Raw genomic sequence first — 25681 nt, 5'->3', positions numbered from 1 at the left:
AGCCATGTGATGAGATAGACAGGGACGACGGGGGAAAACTGATTTAGATTTAACAGATTTTCTGGACATAGCAATTTGAGCGGTGATAATATTCAGACTTTTAAAATCCACTTTATTTCTAACTATTACCTGTGTGTAATACTTACAACAAAACACGGTCCCGCTGACGTCTTTAGACATTCCTCCAGGAGCTTCATCCGGAGTCTCTGCAGATCTGGACTCTCCCACTCCTCTGGGTCCGTGCCCCAGTACAGGTCCACCACCTAGAAACACACACACACACACACACACACACACACACACACACACACACACACACACACACACACACACACACACACACACACACACACACACACACACACACACACACACACACACACACACACACACACACACACACACACACACACACACACACACACACACACACACACACACACACACACACACACACACACACACACACACAAAGAGTTATGTTTCTGTGTACTAATACGAGCAGGAAGATAAATTGGATGTATTCACTGTGGCCCATTTTCTCTTGCTCTATCTCCTACACCTCTAAATAGTAAATGTTTTGTCATTATATGTTAATTATTTCCACTGTACACACAAACAAATAGCACAACCACCTCCCTAAACTCCCCAAAGAGCAAGTTATTGATAGATTCTCCTTCTAGGAAACAAGGTTATACCCTTGCTGTTTTATAGAGAGGCTTTGCTCTTTTATCAGCAACATGAATTTAAAGAGGACTTATTATGCTAATGTTCAGGTTCATATTTGTATTCTGTGCCTCCACTGTGACGTCTTTCCTTGCTTTAATGTCCAAAAAGGGGCTGGTCGACTCTGTTGTGATTGGTCAACCACTTGGAGACGTCCTGCCCTCAGGGTGAGGACACACACCACAGAGAGAGGGTGAGGACACACACCACAGAGAGAGGGTGAGGACACACACCACAGAGAGAGGTTGAGGACACACACCACAGAGAGAGGTTGAGGACACACACCACAGAGAGAGGGTGAGGACACACACCACAGAGAGAGGGTGAGGACACACACCACAGAGAGAGGGTGAGGACACACACCACAGAGAGAGGGTGAGGACACACACCACAGAGAGAGGGTGAGGACACACACCACAGAGAGAGGGTGAGGACACACACCACAGAGAGAGGGTGAGGACACACACCACGCTGCTGCAGGTTTGGGCTCGTCAAAGAGGACAACACGCCGTCCTACGGGCAGTTTTCTCAGGTTTCAGTCCCCAAAATAAATGTTGCCGCATAATTCTTCTTCTTCTTCTTCTGTCTTGTTTGATTTGATTTATTGATTGTGCTGGTTTGTTCCCCTGGTGGCGAGGAGCAGAGGGTGTCGCGGGGAGATGAGGTGAAGTAACTCAGCAGCTCTCTTCCTTCATGCTCTGCTGTTCAGCTCAAATGAGTTTAGCCTGGCAGTGACTGACACATCCGCAGTGTGGCGGAGGACAGCAGTGACTGGCAGCCCTAAATAACCCGATGGCAGTGGAATTGAGTGGGACTTTTGAGACAGTCTGGGAGACTAGACAGGAGGGCTGGAGCGACACCTCAGCTCATCTGCTCCATTGTTTGTGTGCACCCGTGAGCAGCTGTGTTACTCTTGGAAGGAGACATTATCTCACAGCCTCAAGGTGCAACTAACACATATCCTCATTATCAATTATTCCAGTATAGCAATCAAACTTTTAGCCTTGCAGCGCCAGCAAACAAACATTTTCAAAGCTGCTTACTGTGAATGCCAAACATGTCAGAAATAAGCAAATAATAGAACAATTGACTTTTGTGAATTTCCTATCCTTTAACCCATATCACAACCATTCAGATTGTGCTGCAACCCATTAAGGCGCCATGTTGGGACCACTTGAATTCTCTCTAGTATTATTTATCTTCAATGTTAAACCTTTTCTATGATTAACTATTCATTCTAATGTCCCTAAATTACGTTTATAGCCCATTTTAGGTTAATAGTTCAATCAATTAAAAGTATTTGAAAAAAACCTTTCAGCTGCTTGGATTTTCCAAGCAACAATTAAAAACCAAAAGATAAGTGCGCTTTCATATTAGACAAATAGGGGAGAAGAAACTAAATGATTGCTGAGTTAACTTGTGTTGATTAAGTAAACAATTAAGAGATGTATTGTTTCAGCTCTAAATTATATGAAACAAAAATGTTAGGCATTTGTTCTTCATAAATCACTAAAACAAGTTGTGGAGATTTATTTTCATTAAATTGTTTTGTCAGTGCTACAATGAAAAGATAAATGTTGGCAGATTAGACGTAGCCTCTTTCCATTATTCTGAAGGCTTTTACTTTGAGAAGAACCCCCCCCCCCCCCACTCACACCCCAATACCCTCACTGTTGTGGAAAACCCATTGCTTAGCACATCAGTCACTCTGCATCAGTGTTACTAATGTACTTCCAACTTCCAACGCAAATGTGTGGGAGACGGCTATCGGCCCTGTGTTGACAAGGAGCGGAGGGAGGGGGAATGAAGTTAGACGAGAGACCCCCGATCTACGGGGTTTCAGTAGGTGATTGGGAGGATGCACGGTAATTAAAAGCTAAATGAAGACATTAGTCATATCCACTCACTGTGCGCAAGTGTGAGGGGAGGATACACTGATTACATGTGCCCCATCACCCACTGTGCTTCACTGGAGTATGGAGGGATGGATGGAGAGAAGGAGGGGAAACAGTCGAGGCACATTTATTTAAAATCGGCAGGAAGGAAGTCAAACGGCGAGTATTTTGGATGGATTAATGAAAGATATTTTTTAACGAGGAGCCCTGGTTGGATGAAGACTCGTGGGGCTTTGGCTGGAATGGTTTCACAGTTTCCTTTTCACCCTCCTCCTCTCTTTTTCTTTCATGCCAACTTCTCCTTCGTCTTTGCTGCTCATCTTTTGATTCCCTCTCCCCCACCCTTTTTCTCCCTCCCACTAAACTAACGGGGGCGCCTTTTCTTACGTAACAGCTTCTACTAAGCAGCTTTCTAATGCCCTTGGAAGGCATTTGCTTGTGGCAGGTCAAACGCAGGAGAACCCTTTTTTTAAATGTATTGAATGATAGACTATTAGACTTTGGGATTATGCCCAAGATGCCTGAGAAGAAAGGAAATGAAATCAGGCGGGGAAAAAGTCAACCAACAGATAGGCAAAAACACAACAGTAAAAATAGATACAACAATATCTTGAGCTCTTTGCTGCAGAAGGTTTGATCAAGAAACGTGAAGTAAATCTCTAAGAATGTTTGATGAATACCGCTTTCTAAATGCTCGGGTAAAAAGCAGGTTTTAGCAGCAAATCCATAGCCAAACATATTTCTGAAATAGACACACAAACAGAAAGGTAGGGATTTCAACTTGATCTCTTGATGCTATGTTTTACTTAACTGATTTTAATAGTCTGCCTGCCTGGATAAGAGGTTGAACTTCACTTCATGAGTTGATTTTGGTTGTCAATGATGAGTGCTGAGAGGAAATTTGGCATCCATGCTTTCCAGAAAATCTGTCATGCTCTGACTCACTGGAGTAATTAATTACGGCACGGTGTTTCAGTCGTCGCAGCTCAACCGTAGCAAGTTGAGGTTAAGAGCCGGTTAAAGACGTGAGGTAATGAGATCACATGACTCGTGGTGGCTATAATGAAGCAGCGGCGGAGGAGGGAGCAGGACTTTAGTGAAACTGATGCTCAGGGAGATACATGTTTCCTGGCAGATGATGCTTGAGAGTAACTCTACAGCCGACAGTTCCCCTAAATGAAATACAATTGGGTGTTCATTCGAGAAAAACAGCTGTGGGACCGCCATTCTTAATGCGAATCGAGGTCTCTACGCCAGATGGAAGTGCTTGACAGATGGGAGGAGACACAACTTGGAATCCACTCAAATCAATAAGTAAACTCGAAGAGGAAAAACTAATCACATCACTGTTGACCAATGCAGGTGTTTTGCAGCATGGCAAACAAAGCATCAGTCGGTGAACACTGCAATTATCGAGAAAGAATCCGATTCTTCTCTGCAAATTGCAAAGAAATGACCCTTAAACTGCTTTTAAGAGTGATTTCTTCTCTTCAAGAAGACTTTCGATATCCCAACACTCATTAAATGGTAACTAACAAGAGGCACTGTCCTTGTTGTCCTATCAACTCAATGGCTTATAGGACACATTTGGATGCGCTATCCATTACGACGTGCTAGAATGGTAATGTGTTGTGTTGTAAATGTGTTGCTTTTGCAGTTTGAAGTGTATAGCTGCATTTGATCAGGTCATGTGGGTGCTCCAAACGATTGGCCACCGTGTTATGAAGCTCAGCGCAAGTTCAACCAGGAAGACCTTCTTTACTCATTCATTCACTATTTCCACGTTACTCTCTCTCCCCTCAATAAGTGATCGGGGGCGTCACTCCCCAGCTTAAACCAATCACTTCGCTCTATTCTCATAAGCCTATCATAGCGCTCCGCTAAACCTTTTAAATCTGCTCTCCCCTCTGACAGCTCTCATTCCAGGTGAATATCTGCAGCGCCTGCAAAGATTTTCACCCGAGGTCCGTATGTCCCAGGCGCAGCAGCCGGCCTAAGACCCCGCCCCGTTTCAGAAACCACATGGCGGGAAATTCTTCTGATCATTCACCCCTCCACTCTCTAACATCACTCGCTTAGCAGCGTCTCATCTACTCACCCGGATCCCGTGCTCGTAGAACTATCTCCCCTTAGGGCTTCAAACACTTTTTTTTTTATTAATCAATAAATAAATATAAAAATAAATAGATAAAATAAAATATATATAGATAAAAAATAAATAAAAAACATTAACTAATGCACTTTCTCGTTTTGGGGGGGGAATCTCCGCAGGGCCCACTCACCTGCAGTAGTGACTCTCCCTGCTCGAGATCATCCGCATAGCGGCACGCTCAAACGTTCACTATCGTTTACACATTCAAAACAGTCATTATCTCTAAGCAAATAATTATAAATCAGATTCTCCCCAAACTCTGGGGCAATCCTCTAGACTAGGCTAGACTTAGCGACAGCTCAACTCGGGCGCCGGCCCTCTCCCCTACACTTCAAGCCCTACTTCCATCACATCATCGTCCATCCGTCACCCATCCCTGCTAATTACATATCATGGTGCGACCCAAGAAGAGTCTGCATCTCAGGCTGTATAAGCCAGGATATGATATTCAGGCATCAGCGTCTCAAGCAACAGCCAGGTGCATTACGCTGCCTAGACCTCCTTCGTCCGTCCAGACTTCAGCTCGTACCGGCATCCCAAAGATCTCTCAAACCTTAAACTCTGGTAATCATGCATATAACTGGTGGTGGTGTCATTAGCATATCAGCTCACATATCATCGCCATGTTCCTATCTGGATTCTATTGCATCATCAATCTAAAGATCACGGGCACGTCTACACTTGCAGGTCCTGTCGTGTCACATGTTTTATTTCAAGTCACGTTCCACGTTTAACCATGTTCTGACCGGAGGGTCTCCGGCTCGTGTGAGCCAGGATGTGACATCCACGCATTTTATTTTCATGTCTGACCAGAAGGGTCTGAGTCTCGTGTGAGCCAGGACATGTCCATCCATGCATTATCCCACTCTTAGTCCTACGCTAGTCAATAACATGTCTTCTCTGTCCCCGTATAAATTCTCTCATTATATCCATAGATCACCGCAGCGAGCTCGTAAGGTAAGAAACCAGTACATCTCATTTCATTATATATCATTTCTTTTGGGGATTTCATCGGATCGGTTCTCCCCTCCCGAATGATATTCCTGCACAACGGGGCCTAATCGCCAAAACTCCTTTACATTCATGTGTATCCTGGCAATAAATATGTACTCTTACATCAAAACCGTCTCTCCTGATTGAAATTAAGCTCAGCGCAAGTTCAACCAGGAAGACCTTCTTTACTCATTCGTTCACTATTTCCACGTTACTACTCTCTCTCCCCTCAATAAGTGATTGGGGGCGTCACTCTTAAACCAATCACTTCGCTCTATTCTCACAAGCCGTCTCTCCTGATTGAAATAATGTCGAGTTAAAATTAAGCCAAACACTGGACAGGAAATCGACTTAACTCTGTCTCCTTGACGGCTGATCAGATGAAGCATAGATTCTCAATTGAAGAGTTTTAAATTCTGGTTTTACTACATTCTCGTCTGTCCTTTTAATTTGTTGTAGTTTGAGTCAATATTCAATCGTACCCTGAATCTTGATTAAAGCTGTTGCCTCTAATTCCATTGCAACCAGTGCTTATTATGCGTAGAGTCAAAAGGTCAACATATCTTATTCTAATATTCTCATCTCCCAGCTGCCCTTTGGCTCAAATGTGGCAACTTCACCTAAAACCGTTGTTCCGTAATTAAGTGTGCATTTTTAAATAGATAACGAGACTGAATATCCTGAGGCATTCAGGCTTTATTTTTGCCAAGCAGAAACCTGACAGCGTACACTGGTTATACACAGATTATACAAGATGCCGCTTGAAATGAATGCCATTCAACTTCACATAAAAATAATTGATTTTAAACATTGGTAAGATATCCTTGAACATCTTTAAATATTAAGCATTGGTATGCATATTTATAGTTAATTTATGATGATAGCGAGCAGCATCTGTATCATGTTTACCCATGCCTTTCTATCCATCTAATGTACTGCTGACAACAGATAAACTGACAAGGGTGAAAATACAATCACGATGGTGACAGTAATGAGAATGAATAGTTTTCCCAGGGGTCTTACAAACAGAGTGTCACTGAAACCTTGGAGGCATTTCGTATTAGATTTTTGATCATCTTTGCTGATCGTCAGCAGTGGAGGTTTCTGTAGAGACTCAATAGAACAGAACAACTCAGAGCAGGAGAGTGAATGGAGATGATGGCAGACTGCCAAGCAGCGGAAGAAACAGACTGAGAGAAGAATGAAAGACAACAAATGAGAAAAATGGCAGCCAGGTAAACAGATGGAAGAGCGATGAATCCGTCAAGCATACTCGCCAACCCTCCCGATTTTCGCGGGAGACTCCCGATTTTATAGCTCTCTCCCGGTTTCCTCCCGGGGTCATATTTCTCCCGCATTTCTGACAAAATCAGATTTGCTCAGGACTGTTTCCACTCGGACTTTAATACAGCTACACCATTGTTTGGTTTCCATGGTAGCATGTTTCAGTAGTAGCGCGCGCAATTGAAAGTCTGAGAGGGTGAGGAAAATATATCACAGAAAACAGAACAAGAATCGACAACTCTACCCTCTGCTCACTCCTGTCCTGTAAAATACAGGTCCAGCCCACACACATGCTCCATCAAGGATGGGGCTACAGGCCGCAAGGCAGTGCACTAAGTTACAACTACAATAAGCATGTTAATGTTAATCTAATACAGCTCCGGCATCCCGTCCCCCCCGCGGTTTTGAAATGCTCCCGATTTCTGAGGTCTCAAGGTTAGCAAGTATGACGTCATGCTTTGAAGGGTTTCTTCTTTGGAGGTTTTTTATCTTAGAAATATCATTCTGGGCACACAACAAAACCTAAAGTTATCTCCTCCTTTATACCAAAAAGACAAGTGGCAAACTGTCTGGAAATGTTATGATTAGCTGTATGCAGTTGTTCCACCAGGTGGAGACTCTTACTTTGGTAAGATTGGCGTACAGGGTGTGTTTAGTGACCACTATTAGGGTCGTACAAACTATAAAACAAACGCACCTCCCTGCCCCATGTGGCAAAGGAAATATAAAATCAGAATTGCTAGTGAAAACTCAGAGTTGTCGTTTGATGACTGTATGGTATAGCTATCGGCTCATGCTAAACTACCATGTTGAACCAAAGCAGTTGCTATTTAAACACATGAAGATATTTTTTTAGAAAACCAACCAGACTAAACACCGTTGTGGGGGGACCCTGTTACGGGTTATTCACTATTGAAAGCAAGCTGGAAATGATTAATTGATTATTGTCCATTAGAAATGCTGATTATTGTTTAACAAAATGCTTAAAATGTGCTTCCTGGATGCACATGAAAAGGCTTTTTTGTTTAAATCATCGTGAAATGTCATCTCGTGTTGTGGGTTGTAAAAGACGTCGGAGTGACAGCCGTTAAACAGAATCGAACAGCTGTGGCCAGGGGACTCTTATTATAATTGCGCTGTGTGTGTGTGTGTGTGTGTGTGTGTGTGTGTGTGTGTGTGACAGCCAGAGAGTTTGGCGACCATAGAGAGGTCCAGCCACATGATTAACAGAGCTTCTTCCAGTAAACCTTTAGATGCAGTTAGGCCTCCTGCATGGGGGAGGAGGTGATCGCATTGTAAGAGGATGATTTATGAGAGTAAGAATTGCCGGATGGGTTAAGATAATAGGAACTGAGATTCAAAGCTAGATGAGGAACTGACCTCTAGCATGTGCGCCATGATAAAAACTGGGCTGTGAGGTGGAGTGAATCTATAGACTAATCCAGGTTGTAGGTGGAAGTAAAGCAGCTGCCGTAACTACGGCCATAGACATTGACATGAGGTGTTTGAATGTGTAATATTACCAATGTATATGTTTTTACTAACTGCTCGTCTGTAGACAATAAAACATTTTCCTACAAAAATGTGCTTATTTCTTTTTCAGCTGCACATCAACAATACCAGCTTAATGAGCTTGACTCAATTTTAAACCAAACTCTCTGGAAAGTCATTGCCACAAATAGGAGCTCATGGACACTTAAGACATCTACCATTACCCGATAGCAAATACATCATTGACTATTCATTGAAAACAAGCTAACCAAATCCAAATAAAGCTGAGCATAATTCGACCCAATGCAGAATTTGGTGATTAAAAAAATGAAAAAGCGAGAGAACACTATCTCTGGCAGATTCAACACCAGCAGCCATGGTGGAAAAGAGCAGTCATGTGTGTCCTTTTCCCCAGCAAAGCACAGTTCACACTCTGTCCCGCGTGAAAAACCCACTTTCGTCTTGAGATGATTATAATGCTCCTTCAGGCGTTGGGGGGCTGATTCAATTAAAAATGCTTTTATACACCTGGGCCGAGTTTGGTTTCAGACTAGTGTTCTGAGACAGAATAAAGGGGTGAAATCCACTGCTCAATGTCTTGGGAAAAACACGAAAAAGTTACGTAAAATGAAACCAAACAACACACATTGTAATCTAGTATGCTTACAGACAGGCGGAAACCTTGTGTGACCCTGATCCTCTCTGTGTCTGTTTGTGTAATAATTTACAAAGCTTATAAAAGAAAATCGAGAAAGAGCAAGGACAGATACGGTGACAAGGGATCACAGAAGAAGCTGCTGACTGAATGAGGACTTTGCCCTCGGGCTGGATTACCACGACCTCTTCTTCCCTCGCCATCTCCTGCGAGTCCCTCCATCCTCTTTAGGGAACGTTCTGCATGGAAACTGAGTCAAGCGACGAGGGAACGGGAAGAATAGGGTTTCATCAGCTTGGCATATGTGTGTCAGTGTGTGCCAGCGGACGTGTGTGAGAGACGGAGCACGCGTGTGTGAACGGGACGGCCGGAGCACACATGACAAGTAAAAGGGACAATATAGGAAACCGTATATTACACGTAAAATGCTTTATAAGCTACATTTTGACTAGCACTATTCATCATCCAGTAAATGGTGGTTTTAGCCAAGGTGCCAATTCTCACTTTGCGTGGGTGGGGATAAGGAGTATGGGGGTTCGGATAGAGGGGGAGGAGGGAGAGTAAGTGAGTCATAGTTTAAACTCCCAGGCCTTCCGCATAATCATTTTGCTCACGCTTCGTCACAGCGCGCTGCATCACCAGACAGACACGTGGCCACAGAAACCAGAGCCAAAACGTCTCTGCCTCGCCCGTCTCACTTTACCTCGCACTTCTCTATCACACACACAGATTAGAGGGGTTCTGTAAGGTTACCACGTCTTTGACCCCGTTGACTTTATATAATTGACGCTTTTAATAGTAGTTATCTATGTTAATTCATGCAACTGGCTCTGGGTGCCAGACATACTGTTTATAACATGCTTGGCGCTAAACACTGCGGTGCTGTGTGTGGCGTCATGTGTGTGTAGAATCTGCTTATGGAGCTTTGGAGCCATAGATTCAAGGGTCTTTGCATTCAGTAACGGGGGCTTATCGCCTCACAAAGCCATTTCAACCCAGATTTGCCAAACGACAGGATAGAAATGATGAAGAAGATTTGGTATTGTAATCGCTTTTAAATTCAAATCAACAAAAAGTCTGACAAGCAGGAGTAAGTCATGTGGTCGGATTGAGGGTTCCCCTACAGAAGACAGTGAACAAAATAAATGCCTTCCACAAATCGTAAAAGAATATTCAATCTTCGTACTCAAATTGAGCCGACATTGTCTATGGCGTCCACATCGGCGTGATACATTCTACTAGAATTGTATGTTTTTTTATTTAATCTTTAGACATAAAACAAGCCTCATCACACAGGACCTTCACCCCTCCTTCACAACTCACTCCAAGTCCTCCAATCAGGCCAGCATTATAAGAACCCTCAGCCTTCAGACACGTGTTTTAAAAACTGATTCAGTCAGACTGACGTTAAATATACCACTCAAACAAATGTTCATATTTTCGCATTGGCATTTTATTCTAAAGCCATACTATTGTACTGTGTTTTTTTGTGGGAGCCATAGAAAATACACAGCATCATCTTTAATGAAGTTCTTTATGAAGAAAACATTTTATGACGTGATTGAATCGGCCGCTTAAGCCTGCTTTGAAAACAGTGTTTTCCCTTTCTGTTTTCTTCCTCCAATAATTCAGAAATAGGATTCTGCACTAGAATCTAGAATCAGAATCACAAATTCAAAGTCTGAACTCACACTCTGTAAAAGGCTGGACAAGCCCTGCGTACATGGGAGGTATTATCACCCCCATTGTAATAAGTCTTGTGAAAACAACTTTAGATGGAATGCGCTCGGAGCTGTTAATGATGCAAACATACTTAGCGTGAAATGAGAATTAGCTGCGGACCCCCTGCTGACTACAGCTTTACGTAAACAATTCCGGGGTCTCATCGGAAACAAATCTCCTGAAAACCCTTCCAGGAACAATCTACGGGAGAAATCTCCCCCTGACTCGAGGGCTCTTCTTGATTTGTTAAACAAACAATAAAAAACCTCTGATAGCGATCTTTCCGTGTACTCCGATGCTGATTTGCAATGCAAATGATCCCCATCACCACGGGGAGGATTTTGCAATCCTCCGACAACAACAAAGGGATGGCCCTTGAATTATACTGCCTTATCCACAGCTAGATGTGTCCCTTCCCCCGATGCAAGCCTTATCTCTGCTGGCCTTCTGTCCGCTTAAAGGGACAAGGACCTCTGCACGGCGCACTGGGGCCCATCCAGGCTCTCTCATGCCACGGTGTAGATTTGGAGGCACTTAACAATCATTGCTGGAAAAATACAGTTCCCTTTAAGCTGGAGGGAGGTGAGATGGAAAGGACAACAAATAAAAAGGTAGAAAAACGAGAATGCAGCCAGTTACCTGGAATTCAATCCCATAGTTCTCCCGGCAGAAGTCTCGTAGTTTCGGGTAGACGTGCTCTTTCAATGCGTTCCTCTCTGCCTCTGTGTCTGCAGTCGAAAGAAAAGAAGTGTTAAAATAACAAATACCAAAAAGCAAACTTTAAGGACTCATGTATAGTAGTACAAGAAAAAAACACCTCGTATATATGTACAGTTTAATTAAAAGTAGAGCAAATGACAGGTAATATGACGGTATGTAGCGAGTAACAGTGAAAATGCATCAATTGTGGCTTTTCTTGTCTGAACTTTTTGTTGTTGTTGTGACAAATTGGATAATGGAACAACAGGTGAATATTATGAGTCATTTGCCACATTTCTGCTTGATCACCTATGGATTCATCTTATATAAGTCATGCCGATATAAACCTAAACCCTATATTATTGTTTGGCATTTTTAAGACCCTCACAAAGTATGATATCCAAGAAAAGAGAGTCCTGACCCCCTGTGGGATTCTGCAGGATGCACAGAGGCAGTGATCATATTGGACAGTCTGAGCGAGCGCCCACGGCTTCTTGTTGTGTCCCACTTTCCTTCCTCCTGTCCTCTCGTTTTCACTGTCTTCCAAATGGTCACTGTAATGTATTCGGACAGGCCCAGTCTCTTCCTCCCTCTCTTTTTCTGAAGGGTGTGGACGGATGGTTAAAAACAGAACATGCCCGACAGAGAGGCCCCATTGTGACCAAGAAGCCCCGCGTGCACCGCATTATGCGCGCGAAGAACACACACATGGCGGACGCAAAACATCCCCTCAGCCGCTAACCGTGTCATACGCAGCGTGAGCAGAAGAGCCCGCACATTTGGTCTGACGAATCTTGCTCCCGTCTATCTTTAGTAAGGCTTCGGGCCGTGACCGTACACATATCCGCCCACAGCTACCCGGGCGAAATGTCAAATCAAAACTGTATGCACTGAAACAAATGGAGCTCTCGTCTAATTCCATCAGATACATTACAGGAAATGTATAATATCATACAGTACAGTGACGTAGATGCATTTAGAGTGTGTAGGGATTTAGAGTGTGTGTGGAAGTGTTGAAAGTAGTGGAATCCAAATGTGCATGTTGCTCGATGTGACCTGACAGAACTGTGTTGTTGTTTGTATTGTGCTGATAACGGCAAGACTTTCTCTCCCTCTATTTTGTGGGATGATGATGAGTTATGGCAGCCTGACGTATGCATGTGTCTGTTGTGTACACACCCACACGCAAAGAAACAAAGACTGGATGGTGCTACATTCCCCCTCTTTCTCGCTGTGTGTCCCTCCCTCACATTTCCATTACAATAGTGTGGACCAATTTATCTTTTCCTTCAGAATTGTCCTGTGAGCTTTTATTTTCTCTCTTCATCTATGAGAGAACTTATGGCACTCAATTAAGCATTGAAATATAGTCGAAATATGTTGGAGAAAATCAAATACCACAGTATTTATGACTGAATACCCCGTTATCTTTATGAAAAAACATCAGTAATCTAGATTCAATGAATACACAACTAGAATGTAAGACGTGTTTTAATCATATCCAGATATCATGATGCACAATGCATTTGTCTAAATTGATAACAACACTCACTAACTCCTATATTTTAGAAAACATTCCCTACTACTTTTGATTTGCCAGGTTTATAATTCCCACAGGAGTATACAAAAATAGGCTGGACCATGTTAGGCATGACGAATACATCAATCAATTGGGATGGAAGATTTTGGATTTGATTAGCCAGGCCCTCGTGTAAAGATACAGCTTCTGTTTTGAAATGTTGGATGTTTGACACGTCCTAGCCTCTTAAAATGATTCAAGTTGTTAAAGCTAATTCCATCTTTGCTGGAACTGCTCATATGAAAAGAATGACCGCAACTACAACTATTTTGATACTGGGTTAGTTGTTGAAGTCAATTATTTTCTTGAAGGCATTACTTTGGGTGCTTTTTTCTGGCAACTGTCTCATCAGATGAAACACCATGAGACTAAAAGATGTAAGCAACACATCTCTTTCTCAGTGTAGACATGGCTTAAGCTCAAACAAACTCTCTGAAGTGCAGATCTGAACAGGAACCGCAATGATGCGAATGCACAGACGGTGAGCAAATCGATACTATATGACCTGGAAGACGCTAAGGGCAAATTGTGGCGGTGCAATGCAGCCATCCGTAAAGGCCAGATGTTCCTGAGCACATGGAGAGCCTACAGGTTATCTGAATACCACTGAGTCAGGATGAAGGGAATCCACTGGAGGTTATCGTTCACCCATCCATGTTAATCATCGTAGAAAGAAGTGGGAATTTACAGTGAAAGATGGAAATAGGGGACTTAAAGTGAAGGGGAATTCCTTGTTTATCGGCCAACAACATTAATTACGTATGATTAAAAACCATCAAAGTGGTTACTTGAAGAAGTGTTAGTCTACTTAACATAAAAAATAAACTACAAGTTCTTTGGGAAATATCTGCGCTGCAAGCTGTTGCCTTTCAGCCATTGGTGAGGCTTCGTCATATAATCACATTTATGCAGGGGACACACTACACATTTTACAGCTCAATTATGGTAAGCCGGTGGCTGATTCTCAAGATCGTGGAGACTCTGTAACCATGGACACCACATGTTATCTTGTGGGTTTAAGATTCAAATATCTTGCCTCCTCAGACCAGTTGGTTGGTCCATTCAAACATGATTATATCAAACGTGAGATGTCATGTTGAATATGTTACTGTAGACATGATGCAATGGTACAACGCCCCGCTTTTCAAAATATCTAGGGACATAAATATGGGAATGGTTGCTAGGTAGTTGTGCCTATGAATATTCTCAATGTTCTCAAACAAATCGTTAACTGCCAACCGGTGCAGGAAATATTTGCCAGGCCTTTTTTATGTTCTGTATAAAAGTGGGAGTGGTTTATTGGAGAATTTCGGACTTGGTCTTATATCAGGCTCAGGTTTGCTGTATGTTAAGATTATTTAAAAGTTGTATAGTTGTATTTAGTTATTCAATTTGACTCCAGCCCAGTGTTCGCAGAATAATGCTCTCTCGTCGTTTGACAAACAATGTCCTTACCACTGTTAACACATACCCCATGGTCAGGCTCCATACACAGTAGATGGTAAGCTTGTCAAGGTTTTTGCTTTGTTTTAACATAAGGAACTCCTTTTGATAAAGTTGTGTGATCAAATGCAAAATTAGCAGTTGTGTCTGTTTATCACATTTATGTTGTACTGCCTTACATAGGATCTGTGTTATGTTGGGATCTAGCGACGCGAATTAGCAGTGTACCAAAGTGTGGGAGACGTGTTGAATATTCATGTGGTTTTCAAGTGAAGTTGCTGTTCTTCAGTTTGTGGGATTTCATCAACATATCTTGACAATGGAGTCTGGAAATTAGAGCTCTGAAGCCCATGAATAAACATGCCTGCCTTGAAGCAAAAGAAGATGCACAGATTTGATATAGTGACATTTTGATGCGCAACACGAAAGAAAAAGGGAAAAGACAGTGTTTGACTAGACTTGAATCCTTTCCGCAAAATATGATAGTGATGTTAAAAGTAGACCAAAGGTGAGAGGTTCCAAAATATTAACATATATTCCATAAAGACTTCAAATGCAACATTCATTTGAAGTTAGTGGTAATAATTTGTTCACTTTCAATCACAATTATCGCTATTCAACCCCCAAACTCTCCCCAACAGAGCCCTTGATGTGCACATAATATAAATGTCCCATTAGTTATAAACCACACTGGTTGCCTGGGGTTAATTCAACTGCTTATAAGTGGATAATTTCATTTTACTCAGGTATAATCCAGCGGGCCGCTTGTTATCTTCGCCATCATTCCCTGATGGGATATTTTTACAGTGTGTTCCGTGAAATAGCTCAAACACCAAGGGAGTTGGACACGTGTGAGGCCAAACGCTGAATTTGTCAGAACGATGGCCTGGGGGTATAGCAATGCTCCAAAGCACTCTGGGAAACTCACAGAGAGGTCGCTAAAATAGCTGTTGCCAAACAAGATCTCCCGCCCTGCAAGGAGGCAGAGGACGGCACAAGGGGGAGAAATAAGCCCGCCGGCACGCGCCATAAAATCTGCAGAACGGGGGGCCGGGCTCAGCCAAAGAAACTGGCACACACCTGCCCCTGAAAAGCAATTTATTAAACAAAAACCACCCCTGACACAGTCTGTCAACCTGACAGCTCTCCCTATTTTCTCCTTGCCATACCTCTCATTCTCTCCTTTGTTCTCTGCCACCAGAGTCAATTGAAAAAAGTGGACGATTAGTGAGATACACAAGTGAAAAGACAGGAATTTGAGCAAAAGAAAAAGACAAATAGAGCAGATTGACACAGTTGGAATAGATCTGGGGTAGTAATATGTAATGTAATTAGTGGTCTCCGTGGTGACGCACTATCGTCTTGACGATGGTGCGTTGAAGGGGTAGATGATTTCACGCATGGCGTCCTAAGGCTTCTTGCTTTTATCAACTTTAAACCGCTTAAGTGATAGCTTGCATACAAAGCATATTATATCACTCAACCCCTGCCAGAGCCCCTGGGGTGACGACAGCAAGGTAATGGAGTTGTCTTGATATGCTTATATGGATCAAGGTGAACACACTTATTGACAGAGGAGACGGGCTGCATAATGCACTGAGCGCTACACACAAACACAACAATAAATCATGTTAGGCTTTTCTCTGGTTTGTTGCTGACGTCTGGCTACTGGCAAGAACAGATAGCGGGGGTTTAATTGATCGACTGTGGCCACACAAACACACACACACACACACACACACACACACACACACGCACGCACGCACGCACGCACGCACGCACGCACACACACACACACACACACACACACACACACACACACACACACACACACACACACACACACACACACACACACACACACACACACACACACACACACACACACACACACACACACACACACACACACACAGATTCATCCACCTGAGCCAAGTACTTGAGTGATTCATTAACATCATGGAAGGAGGATGTAAATCCACTCAAATTAGTTGTTTGGCTAACATTGTGGCAAACACTTTGGGATACTTATAAAGTTTATAATACGGTATTGTAGAGGATATGCAGAATAGTCGACTATCAAAACCACTAGCGGCACATGTTGCATCGTTGTAGATTGTGTGTTTCTGGTTTAGCAACATGTAGTCATAAGGCAGTGGAAATGGAGATACTGTGGTGCCATGTTACATAAGGGGAATTGAATGTATTTAGAGAATACATGACACCTGCTAAACTTGCAAGAAAGTAGCTGAATTGTAGCCCAGTAACTTTCGTCACTTATGCTGTGGAACCAAGGATTTCTAATGTTGGCTACTCTTTGTTTGTGAGGAGCTAGAAGAGATGCAAGGGAGAAAACCAAGGAGACACATTAGCCAAATGAGAAGCACCCAGTATCTTCAGCTGGGGATTTTGTCCAATCAGATCGCGGCTAATTTGTAAACAGCCTTTCAGATCCAATCAAGTATTTCACCTAGGTCACTCCTCCATTTTTAACCCTTTACTAGTTGTATTGTTGAGTATTTTTGATGGAAATTGGTCTTTGTAATTGTGTTAAGAAAATATGGACAATATCACGCAATAAATCCACTACTTTTCTGGTAGTTCAGTTATTAATGTATGGTATTATCGAGTGGTTCTTCTATTTTAGAATCTGCATGCTGTGCTGTTGCTCAAACCACACTCTTCCATCAACGAGAAAAGACAATGTGCTTTTGAAACATATTAATATAATTGGGTGTCATGCCACTTTACAGGTGGTGCGAACACAACAGAGGTCCCTGAGGGTGGATACAAACAGTGGGAGTGCACTGCAGACTGTCTGTGGCTTTTGATTAAGGGCATAGGGCCAGTATATTCAGCAGAGCCAACACTATAACCAGCGAGCGCATAAAACTCTTGGCACTGTGGATGAAAGCACAGAGGTCCCCCACTCACACAGATACAATAAAAAAATCGCAGCTGTTCGGTTGTGATGCCGATATTATCACTGCGGATAGCAGCGTTCACCTTTGCAGTTTCTCAAACAGTGAAATGAAACTGGTATGTGCAAAGGTTATCAAAAAAGGAGGGATCTGCCCAACTTTTAGAGTTGATTTTACACTCGTACTGCTTCATTTATCATACACCTCATTTGTTATGAATCTGTCCCTCTTCAGAGTTACTAAATGATGGGATTAAAACGAAATGTCGGAGGGAAATGTCAAAAGGGAGATGCTGAAGCAGAAAGGGGCTGTGTTAACCCTTGGTTTGTTTGGCATTGTTACGGATTTCTGTCTAAATGAAAACATTATTGTGGCACAGTAAGGTGAATGCTACTGTATGAGGCAGTACGTGTATGGACAGCCCCCTCTAGTGAACATGGAGAAACAGGTTCTGCAGCAGTGCTGAGGGCACACCTGGGTCACAGATATGAGTAATGGTTTGGTACATGAGACTACAGGAGGTTAGACAAGTTTTAGGTGCAGGAAAGTTTGTCAAATACTGTGTTGGAGTGATAGACTCAGAAGAGTTTGAAGTAAGACAGAGTCTGTGCCTCAATGGCTTCATTACCAGTAATATGGTAGTGGACACCAGCACCTCGCTTCACTGGGAACAGCAGCAGATAATTAGCTCTTTTCACAGCTCAGGCTGAGATGTGTGTGTTTCCATTTGTGCCGACGGTGTGAAAAGAAGCGCTTGGAATAGCCCCCTCATCGCTTTTCCATCCATGTGTAGATTGGAGCGTTTAAATTCCTGCTGTGTCGGGATGGTCTGAATGACTGAGTCAGCTACAGGTGGCTAAACAGTGGCAGACTTTTCACATTCTACTACAATAACCGTGCAATAATCTGAGGACAATTCATGTCTTTTGCCGTGTGTGTGATGTGCAGCGATGAATCGACTAAAGCAACATCCCTTTCCTCCCTCTCATAGCCTATACTCTACTTCCATCGCCTTGTTTACTCCAGTTTTACCCAGCCTATTTTTACCCCTTGCCCAGAGGGCATATTCAAATACAGAGCTCTATCTGGGTGTCTCCCTCACCACCCGACTGTCTTGCACTCTGCTCACACCATGACTCTATTTTGAGAGCAATCTGTTGTTTCCATGTGTTATTGGATAAATCATGTGCCAAATTGTTTTTTTTGTCAAGTTGTCACATGGCTAATTAAAGACTTCATGCAGTTTTTCTATTAGGTTAAGTGGCATTTTTTTTTTGTACATGTCATGGCTCAACGCCTTGCAATTAGATTACCTTAATCTGCATCCTGACTTTTTTCAAAATAGGCCTAAATCAATACTGGATCAAAATCCATCCTGACACATTACCTTTTACTTTACTGTGCATGTGCAGGTGTTTTATGACCATTTCTTAAGAACGTTCAAGTATCCTTTTCATCATATGCTATTTTACAATCTCAATTTCCACTGCAGCAAATTGTATTTATACTAAAAAGCCAAATACAGACTACGTCAGTATATGGGTAACCTATTTCCATAATTGTAAAATTAGTTAGAAAACTATCTTGTGTAATTTGAGGGTGTGCAGGCTTCAAGAGAGGGAACTGGGGGGGTGGGGGGTGTCACACTGACTCTTACCGTCCGGGTTGGCACAGATGAAGACCCGCACGCTGCGGCCGGTGGGGACGTGTTGCGGCAGGGCGTTGATGTTGCCGCTGATGGCCGCCTTGCGCAGCGCCGACTCCCTCGGGCAGGGCTGCCTGCTCCCCACTCCCGACGGCCACATGGGGGGCGACTTCCAGCGTTGCTGCACACACACACACACACACACACACACACACACACACACACACACACACACACACACACACACACACACACACACACACACACACACACACACACACACACACACACACACACACACACACACACACACACGCGCACAGAAGGGGCTTGTTAGCCCGGCCAGAGGCGCACACGCAGGGACAGACTTGCATGCTTGCGCGCAGATTCCCCTGAACCATCCACACACATGGGGCGTTAATTATGGCAAAGGAATGGAGATGCATGTTGTTTTTAATTTGCTTATAACTTTGGACTCGTTGACTCGATATAATGATTTCCAGGCTTTACAAATGAAATTGCACTATTTTGTCCACTTGTCATTTGTTTAACATATTACTTTGAAAGATGTTTTTCACATAATTCGTTTTTCTGGGACAAAAGCAAAACCTTGCCATTCATTTTAACGCCCATTTCACACACACACATCAAATATTCTCCAAACACAGGAATGAGATTGTATGTCTTTCTTTTTTCATTCATGTGATATTACGCACAGACTACTACCGCCATGGTGCATGCGTAATTTGTATACATGTCCTTGTACGCATTCATGAATTTCCATGCCACTGTGGGACAAACAGAACGAGACGATACAAAACTCGGACAGACGAGCATGGCAAGCATCAGTCGTATTCCCACCACAGAGAAGATGCTTGTAAAGGCAAATAACCGCTAAGAATGGTTATTCCGCCAGGAGTAGATGTCAAGATGCTGGGTTTCCGGAGTTGGTCTATCCTGAAATCTTTGTTTCAAAGACGGAAAACCTCGGAAAAAGACAACAAAAAGCTGTGGGAAAGTTGGGTAGTCCACTACAGAACACTACATCAAATCCTGTGAAAGCAGACAACTAAAAATCACCGCATCCACCGGGAAGGACTTGGCTACTAGTGATGCTGGACTGGAGACAGGCACAATAACAGGACACTTCTTGTTGCTCACATTCATTCGCTTCGTTTCGTGGCTTCCGAAAATATCCAAGCGTCGAGGACGGTAAAAGGAAGATAAAAACGCCCATCAGAGTGTCTGTGGTCGAGAGACGACGCCGGGACTCGGTAAAACAGACGTGTGTCGGAGTGCTCCCCTTGGCATCCTCCTGTCTCTGCGAGCCGACCGAGCTCTGAGAGATGGAGAGTGTGAAGCCTGGTGAAATAAAAGCGCTACTACCGGCTGGGACTTTCAAAATAAAATAGTAGTTCCAGCATATACATTACTACATAGGCCTACCACTGAAGGCAACACACGCTTTAAAGTAAAAACAGATAATGTCTTTAAGCATATCCTTATTTAGAGCTTATAACTATGACGCAGTTTTAATTAAAAGTGTGTTTGCTCAGTGTCCGTGAACTCACCTGTCTTGTCCCAGGAGTTAGCCCTTTTACGTTGAAGGCTTAGTGTTTAATTCCGGTCGTTGTCTTCACTTTGACTTGATGAAGAGGACAGAGGAGATCCGGAGGCTCTTCATGTCTCTCTCCCTGTGTCTGCCTCCTCTCCGATGGACAGACTTGTGCTTATAGACCCCGATAATAAAATTGCTCTGGACCGCGGAGTCAGCAGGGTGGTGTCGTAAAATGACATTACGACTGTTAACTGTTACCAGTCATGTACAAAGTATAGAGTAACGGCATTTGTAGTTACAAATACGTCATAACGTCCTATTTACTTCTCACCAAGTACTCAAACGTCAATTACAGTTTAATTAGCCACATACATGTGAATTTAAAATACTTTTTTCCACTTTAATGTGTTATTTTTCACCATAATAAATGCTACCCTAACTCTCCATTTTCATGGATATGGTTAGCAAGCTTTAATAACAACTAGCATAGGCTACATGTTACTTTAGTTTAGCATTAGTTTCTGCTTCAGTCTAGTTGTCAAACTTGTAAACCCGGAAATGTTTAGTAACCCAAAGTTCGAAATGTTAGAAATGTGTATTACAGCTTACGGGACCCGAGCACATAGAAACTGCCGGATGCTAACTTGCATACGTATTTGCACTAGCATAAATTGCATTGATGATCATTAATTAGCATTATGGCCTATATGGAAAATAGTTTTTAAATGGCTTGGCCGATTTTGACCATTTTGGAATGGTTTTGGGGAATATTGAGGATGCTGAATCCATTTAGGTTAAAAATAAATGTACTTTTAACCAGAAAGTGGCAATATTTGTATATCCGGTGGGCTGATTTTGATGGACATCGGATAATTTCTATTGGGCAGCTTATATTTGTTGATTAGGTTTACATCAACTCAGTAAAAAGTTGTAGGACATCTGACCAAAATTATTCTAACAATTCAGAACTGTGCATTTTAATTCACAGTCTAATACACCGAGTTGAAATTGGATATTGCAGATAACCAGGGTTGCCAACTTTGGGTATCTGGCTGGAGTGAGATTTTGATATCATGGGTTTAATTACACATATGCGCACGAAATGACTGCTATCGTGTCAGCAGCGGGACCTTAGCATATAGGATATAATATACAATATATACAAATACACAATATTGGACACAGACTATAAAGGGCACAACGTTTCATTCACTAATGAAAGTCAAACACATGTTTGTTTCCACTATTTTATTGTGTGCCTGATAAGCAATTAATTGACTTTTTTTTTTTAATTGAAAAATGTACTCTATAAATTGCCATTTACATGAGGATGTGACTAGCAGTTTGAAATGATGTACTTGAATTATTATTATATATTATCATTATGTCAAGGGTCTAAAATGGTCATACAACGGTGCCGACAATATTATCGTTTATCGCAATAATTTCCGGGAAAATGTATCCAACAAAATTAATTATCGTGAGAGGCCTATACATGAAACACACACACACAAACAAATCTACAGACTTACTCCAAACTGCCAAACATATTAATTAACACACTCTATTTTGGCCTAGTAGAACAATAAGCAGCAGACTTTTACTTTTGTATCATTTCTACTGGATCTTAGATCTACGCTTGCGCAATACGGGTCGGCAGTTGCGAGAGAGTATTTTCGTTGGGTAATCTATGGTAGGGCTAACCCTTGACAGTGAAACGCCACGCGTGAAGTTTAGATTATTTCCCTGTCTCAATCCAAATTGAACTGTATGAAATAAAAAGGCACATTTGTCTTGTAGTAAATAAAAAGGGCGACCTGGAGCCAATCCTGCAATTTCCCCACAGGTGAAAGAGTTGACATGCTGAAAGCCCAACCCCTGCAGGGAGGTCTGGGAGGATTCTCATAAAATACATATTCTGGTACTCTCTTGAGAAGAAAAATAAATAAATCTATTACTACACGACATATTTAAAAAATGAATGCCATGTTGATTTCTATCAACACGTAATGTTGTATCAACGTATAGAGATGTACTACAGCAAAAGTATTCTCCGTGGGGACTTCCTGCAACAACACCACGCCGTTATCTTGATTCTGATTGGCCAGAAGACATTATCAAAGATGTTCTATTGAGAAGACGATCACTACCTGACAAAAGTTTTCAAAACAGTTTCTAGTCTTCGGTATTCTTGTTTTTTGGCGTGAGAATAGGGCAGCGTGAGAGCGTGAGATTGAGAGTGAAAGCGTGTGTCACACGCCAGATGCGTGCGAGTTGGCAACCCTGAGATAACAAAGGCAAGTATACACCAACTTAAATAGTAAGACTATGGCTACTACTATGGCTAATTTTTCATCTAAAAGCAGCTCCATAGTTAATTTCTTAGGTGTTATAAAAGCCATTGCTCTATGAAAGTTTGAGAGGAGGAATTGGTTTTCTTTTATAAAAGTAATGTGTAATGCATTACTTATTGCAGTACCTCAGTGCCCTTTGCCGCGGGAGGGGCGGAAGCAGCAGAAGGAGGAAAAGGTGGTGGTGGTGGGGAGGAGTTTGAATTATCTTATCTTAATGATATCTTGCATATTTCAAAGTCTAGCGGACATATTCCTATGACCACACATTTCAAATTAAACAAATTACTTGCATATAAGCCAAAAGTAATGTGGCGCTAGATGACTTACTGTTCTGCTGTAGGTCTTGAGGATGATTCTGGGGCTGTGTTGGTTTACGCCAACCCATTTAAAGCAGCCTGCAGGGCCACCGACTCACACCAGATCAAAATTGAAGACTCTGGAAAAGCTCCAGTGGAGCACCCAGGGACTGTAACTTTGTTCCCAACAGCGTTATGACCTTTCTCTACTTGATTGTTGTTCCACTCCCTCTCATAATCCCCAGTCAATTAATCATGGGAGCACCTGCACTGGATTAATGCACCACAGTCTTTTCCGAAGGATGCACTTTACACAGCTTGTTGGCATGATGTGATGTGGCAGGGGAACATTTCGATTTTAGGATGTGTGTCTGTATGCAGGGCTGCTTCTCGAATTTTGGGCCGCTGTGAAAACCACTTTCGGAGTCAGAATACAGTGAAAATATATAACCTCTGGCTCCCCTGCAGAGGCACATTTAGCATCTCTCCCCAATGGTGTAAGTACACATCTTTGGGTGTGTGTCTGAGCATGTCTGTGTGCATTCAGGCATGTTTTACAGTAATTGCAAGTTGTCGAGTTTATTGGTCAGTATGTATGTGTATGTGCTCATGTTCCTGTCCCCCAAACCCCGGACCACTCCGAGCTAATGTGAGTCACCGCAGTGACAAGATGCGACGTGTCACCTGGGAGACACAAAGGACAGACACTAGCTGTTCACTTGGCAAACGTCCACATGCACACATTTCTTTTTACACACAATCACTTCACAAATGGCTGGTGATGGATGGTTGTTTCTGCAAAACAGCTGGAAGGAAAGGGAGGGATTGGAGTCAGGGGAGGAAGTCGTCTATTTCTGTTCGACCCACATTAAATTGAAATGCCCACTTGGTATTGGATTTTTCTAATGAGCTGATTCAGAGATCAAGGGCAAGTGGCAATGCTTTTTAAGTCATTGAATGCTAACTTAAGGATGCTTTCACAAGCAATAGTAAGTTTGGCTGATTCAAATCAATGTGTAATTGATACTTTTGGTTCATTTTATAATTCATCTAGTGGTTTGGTGTTACAGAGCACACATTAATAGCAAATCAATAAGCACATTTTGCTGAGGGGAGTGTACATTGGACTATTGCTTGCAATGTGCTTGCAAAAGTCATATTAGTCAGAAATGTAGCAGTGTAAAACATAAACATGGAAATAACCAAGTGCAAAGACATACCAAGAAATAGTGAGTAGAAAGCGAGTTACTTCACCAGTTTATTATTTTATAAACGTCACGATTTTTGTGGACCTTGTGGATATTCTGTTTGTTCTTTATTGCTAGAGTCCAAGTTTCCAAGTCAGACCTAAAGCCAGTCCTTGAATGGTAGCGGTATGTGGTCTTGGATTGTTGTTTGGTCTTCAGAAGGTAAAAATGACTTTGTTCAAATGGCCCAAACAAACCACACCAGGTTCAAATAAAACAGACTTAACGCTGACATGTGAAAGCGGTAAACACAAAGTACAGCTAATGGGAATATAGATTTGCACTTATTTGGTCAAAACACTAACCTATTGGATACATTTTAAATATGGACCTGATGGTTAACTAGAGAAAAAGTCAGGTGATCAAAGGCCAATACAAAAAATCCATTTTCATCGTGTGATCTTTCCTTGTGCAATTTATTTCCAACACGCTTATGTATTTTTAGTTGCTAAAAAGTTCTGTTACATACATGGTTACATATTGAAAAAGAGAGAGTAAATGAAATATTGGATATTAGGACATGCCTGAAATATGTGGTACTGGTGGCAGACCGTTTGAATACCATCCTTTAATAGAAACTCTATGTATTATTATATTACAGATATAACTGATCCTTTGATCTTTCTTTGGAACGTCCTTGAGTCTCAATTTGCTCCAGGGACATCACTCGAGTGAGACCCTGCACTCTGACCCCACTTCATTTCTTTCCTCCAGTGTTCATTTCCATAGAGCATTGAATGAATTAGTATTGGCTCTAACATCACTGATTGCCCACAGAATCCCTTCCAACTATCTCCTACCCTGCACACCTTTTGTACCATCATCTTATTTGCATTTTTAATAATTTCATTTACACGTTCAGGTTTGTCAGTAGTCTATGAATAATTATATAATTTTCAGATTTGCTGACTTCTATTTCAGCCTATAAGGAGCAGATGCTGCTTACCAATTTATTTATGCAAAGTAAATTAACTTTGGCACCTTGCAAATAACCAGGTTTATTCATGAGTGAGGAGTCCAC

At 42.3% G+C, this 25681-nt stretch overlaps 1 protein-coding gene across 1 annotated transcript in view; it reads right to left on the bottom strand.

Annotated features, from left to right (window-relative positions):
* Positions 1-20512, bottom strand: part of LOC117463344 (NACHT and WD repeat domain-containing protein 2) — a 44019-nt gene extending 23507 nt beyond the window's left edge. The window contains exons 1-4 of the mRNA XM_034105537.1: positions 20367-20512; positions 19218-19386; positions 11558-11646; positions 147-263 (exon numbers count right to left, since the gene is read on the bottom strand). Of these exons, the coding sequence (XP_033961428.1) occupies positions 147-263; positions 11558-11646; positions 19218-19386; positions 20367-20372 (381 nt within the window). The 5' untranslated portion in view covers positions 20373-20512. The remainder of the gene's footprint in view (positions 1-146; positions 264-11557; positions 11647-19217; positions 19387-20366) is intronic.
* Between the last annotated feature and the right edge of the window lie 5169 nt (positions 20513-25681).

The sequence above is a fragment of the Pseudochaenichthys georgianus genome, chromosome 18 (assembly GCF_902827115.2).
Source record: "Pseudochaenichthys georgianus chromosome 18, fPseGeo1.2, whole genome shotgun sequence".
NCBI classification, from domain to species: Eukaryota; Metazoa; Chordata; class Actinopteri; order Perciformes; family Channichthyidae; genus Pseudochaenichthys; species Pseudochaenichthys georgianus.
This window is presented reverse-complemented; position numbering and strand designations above follow the sequence as displayed.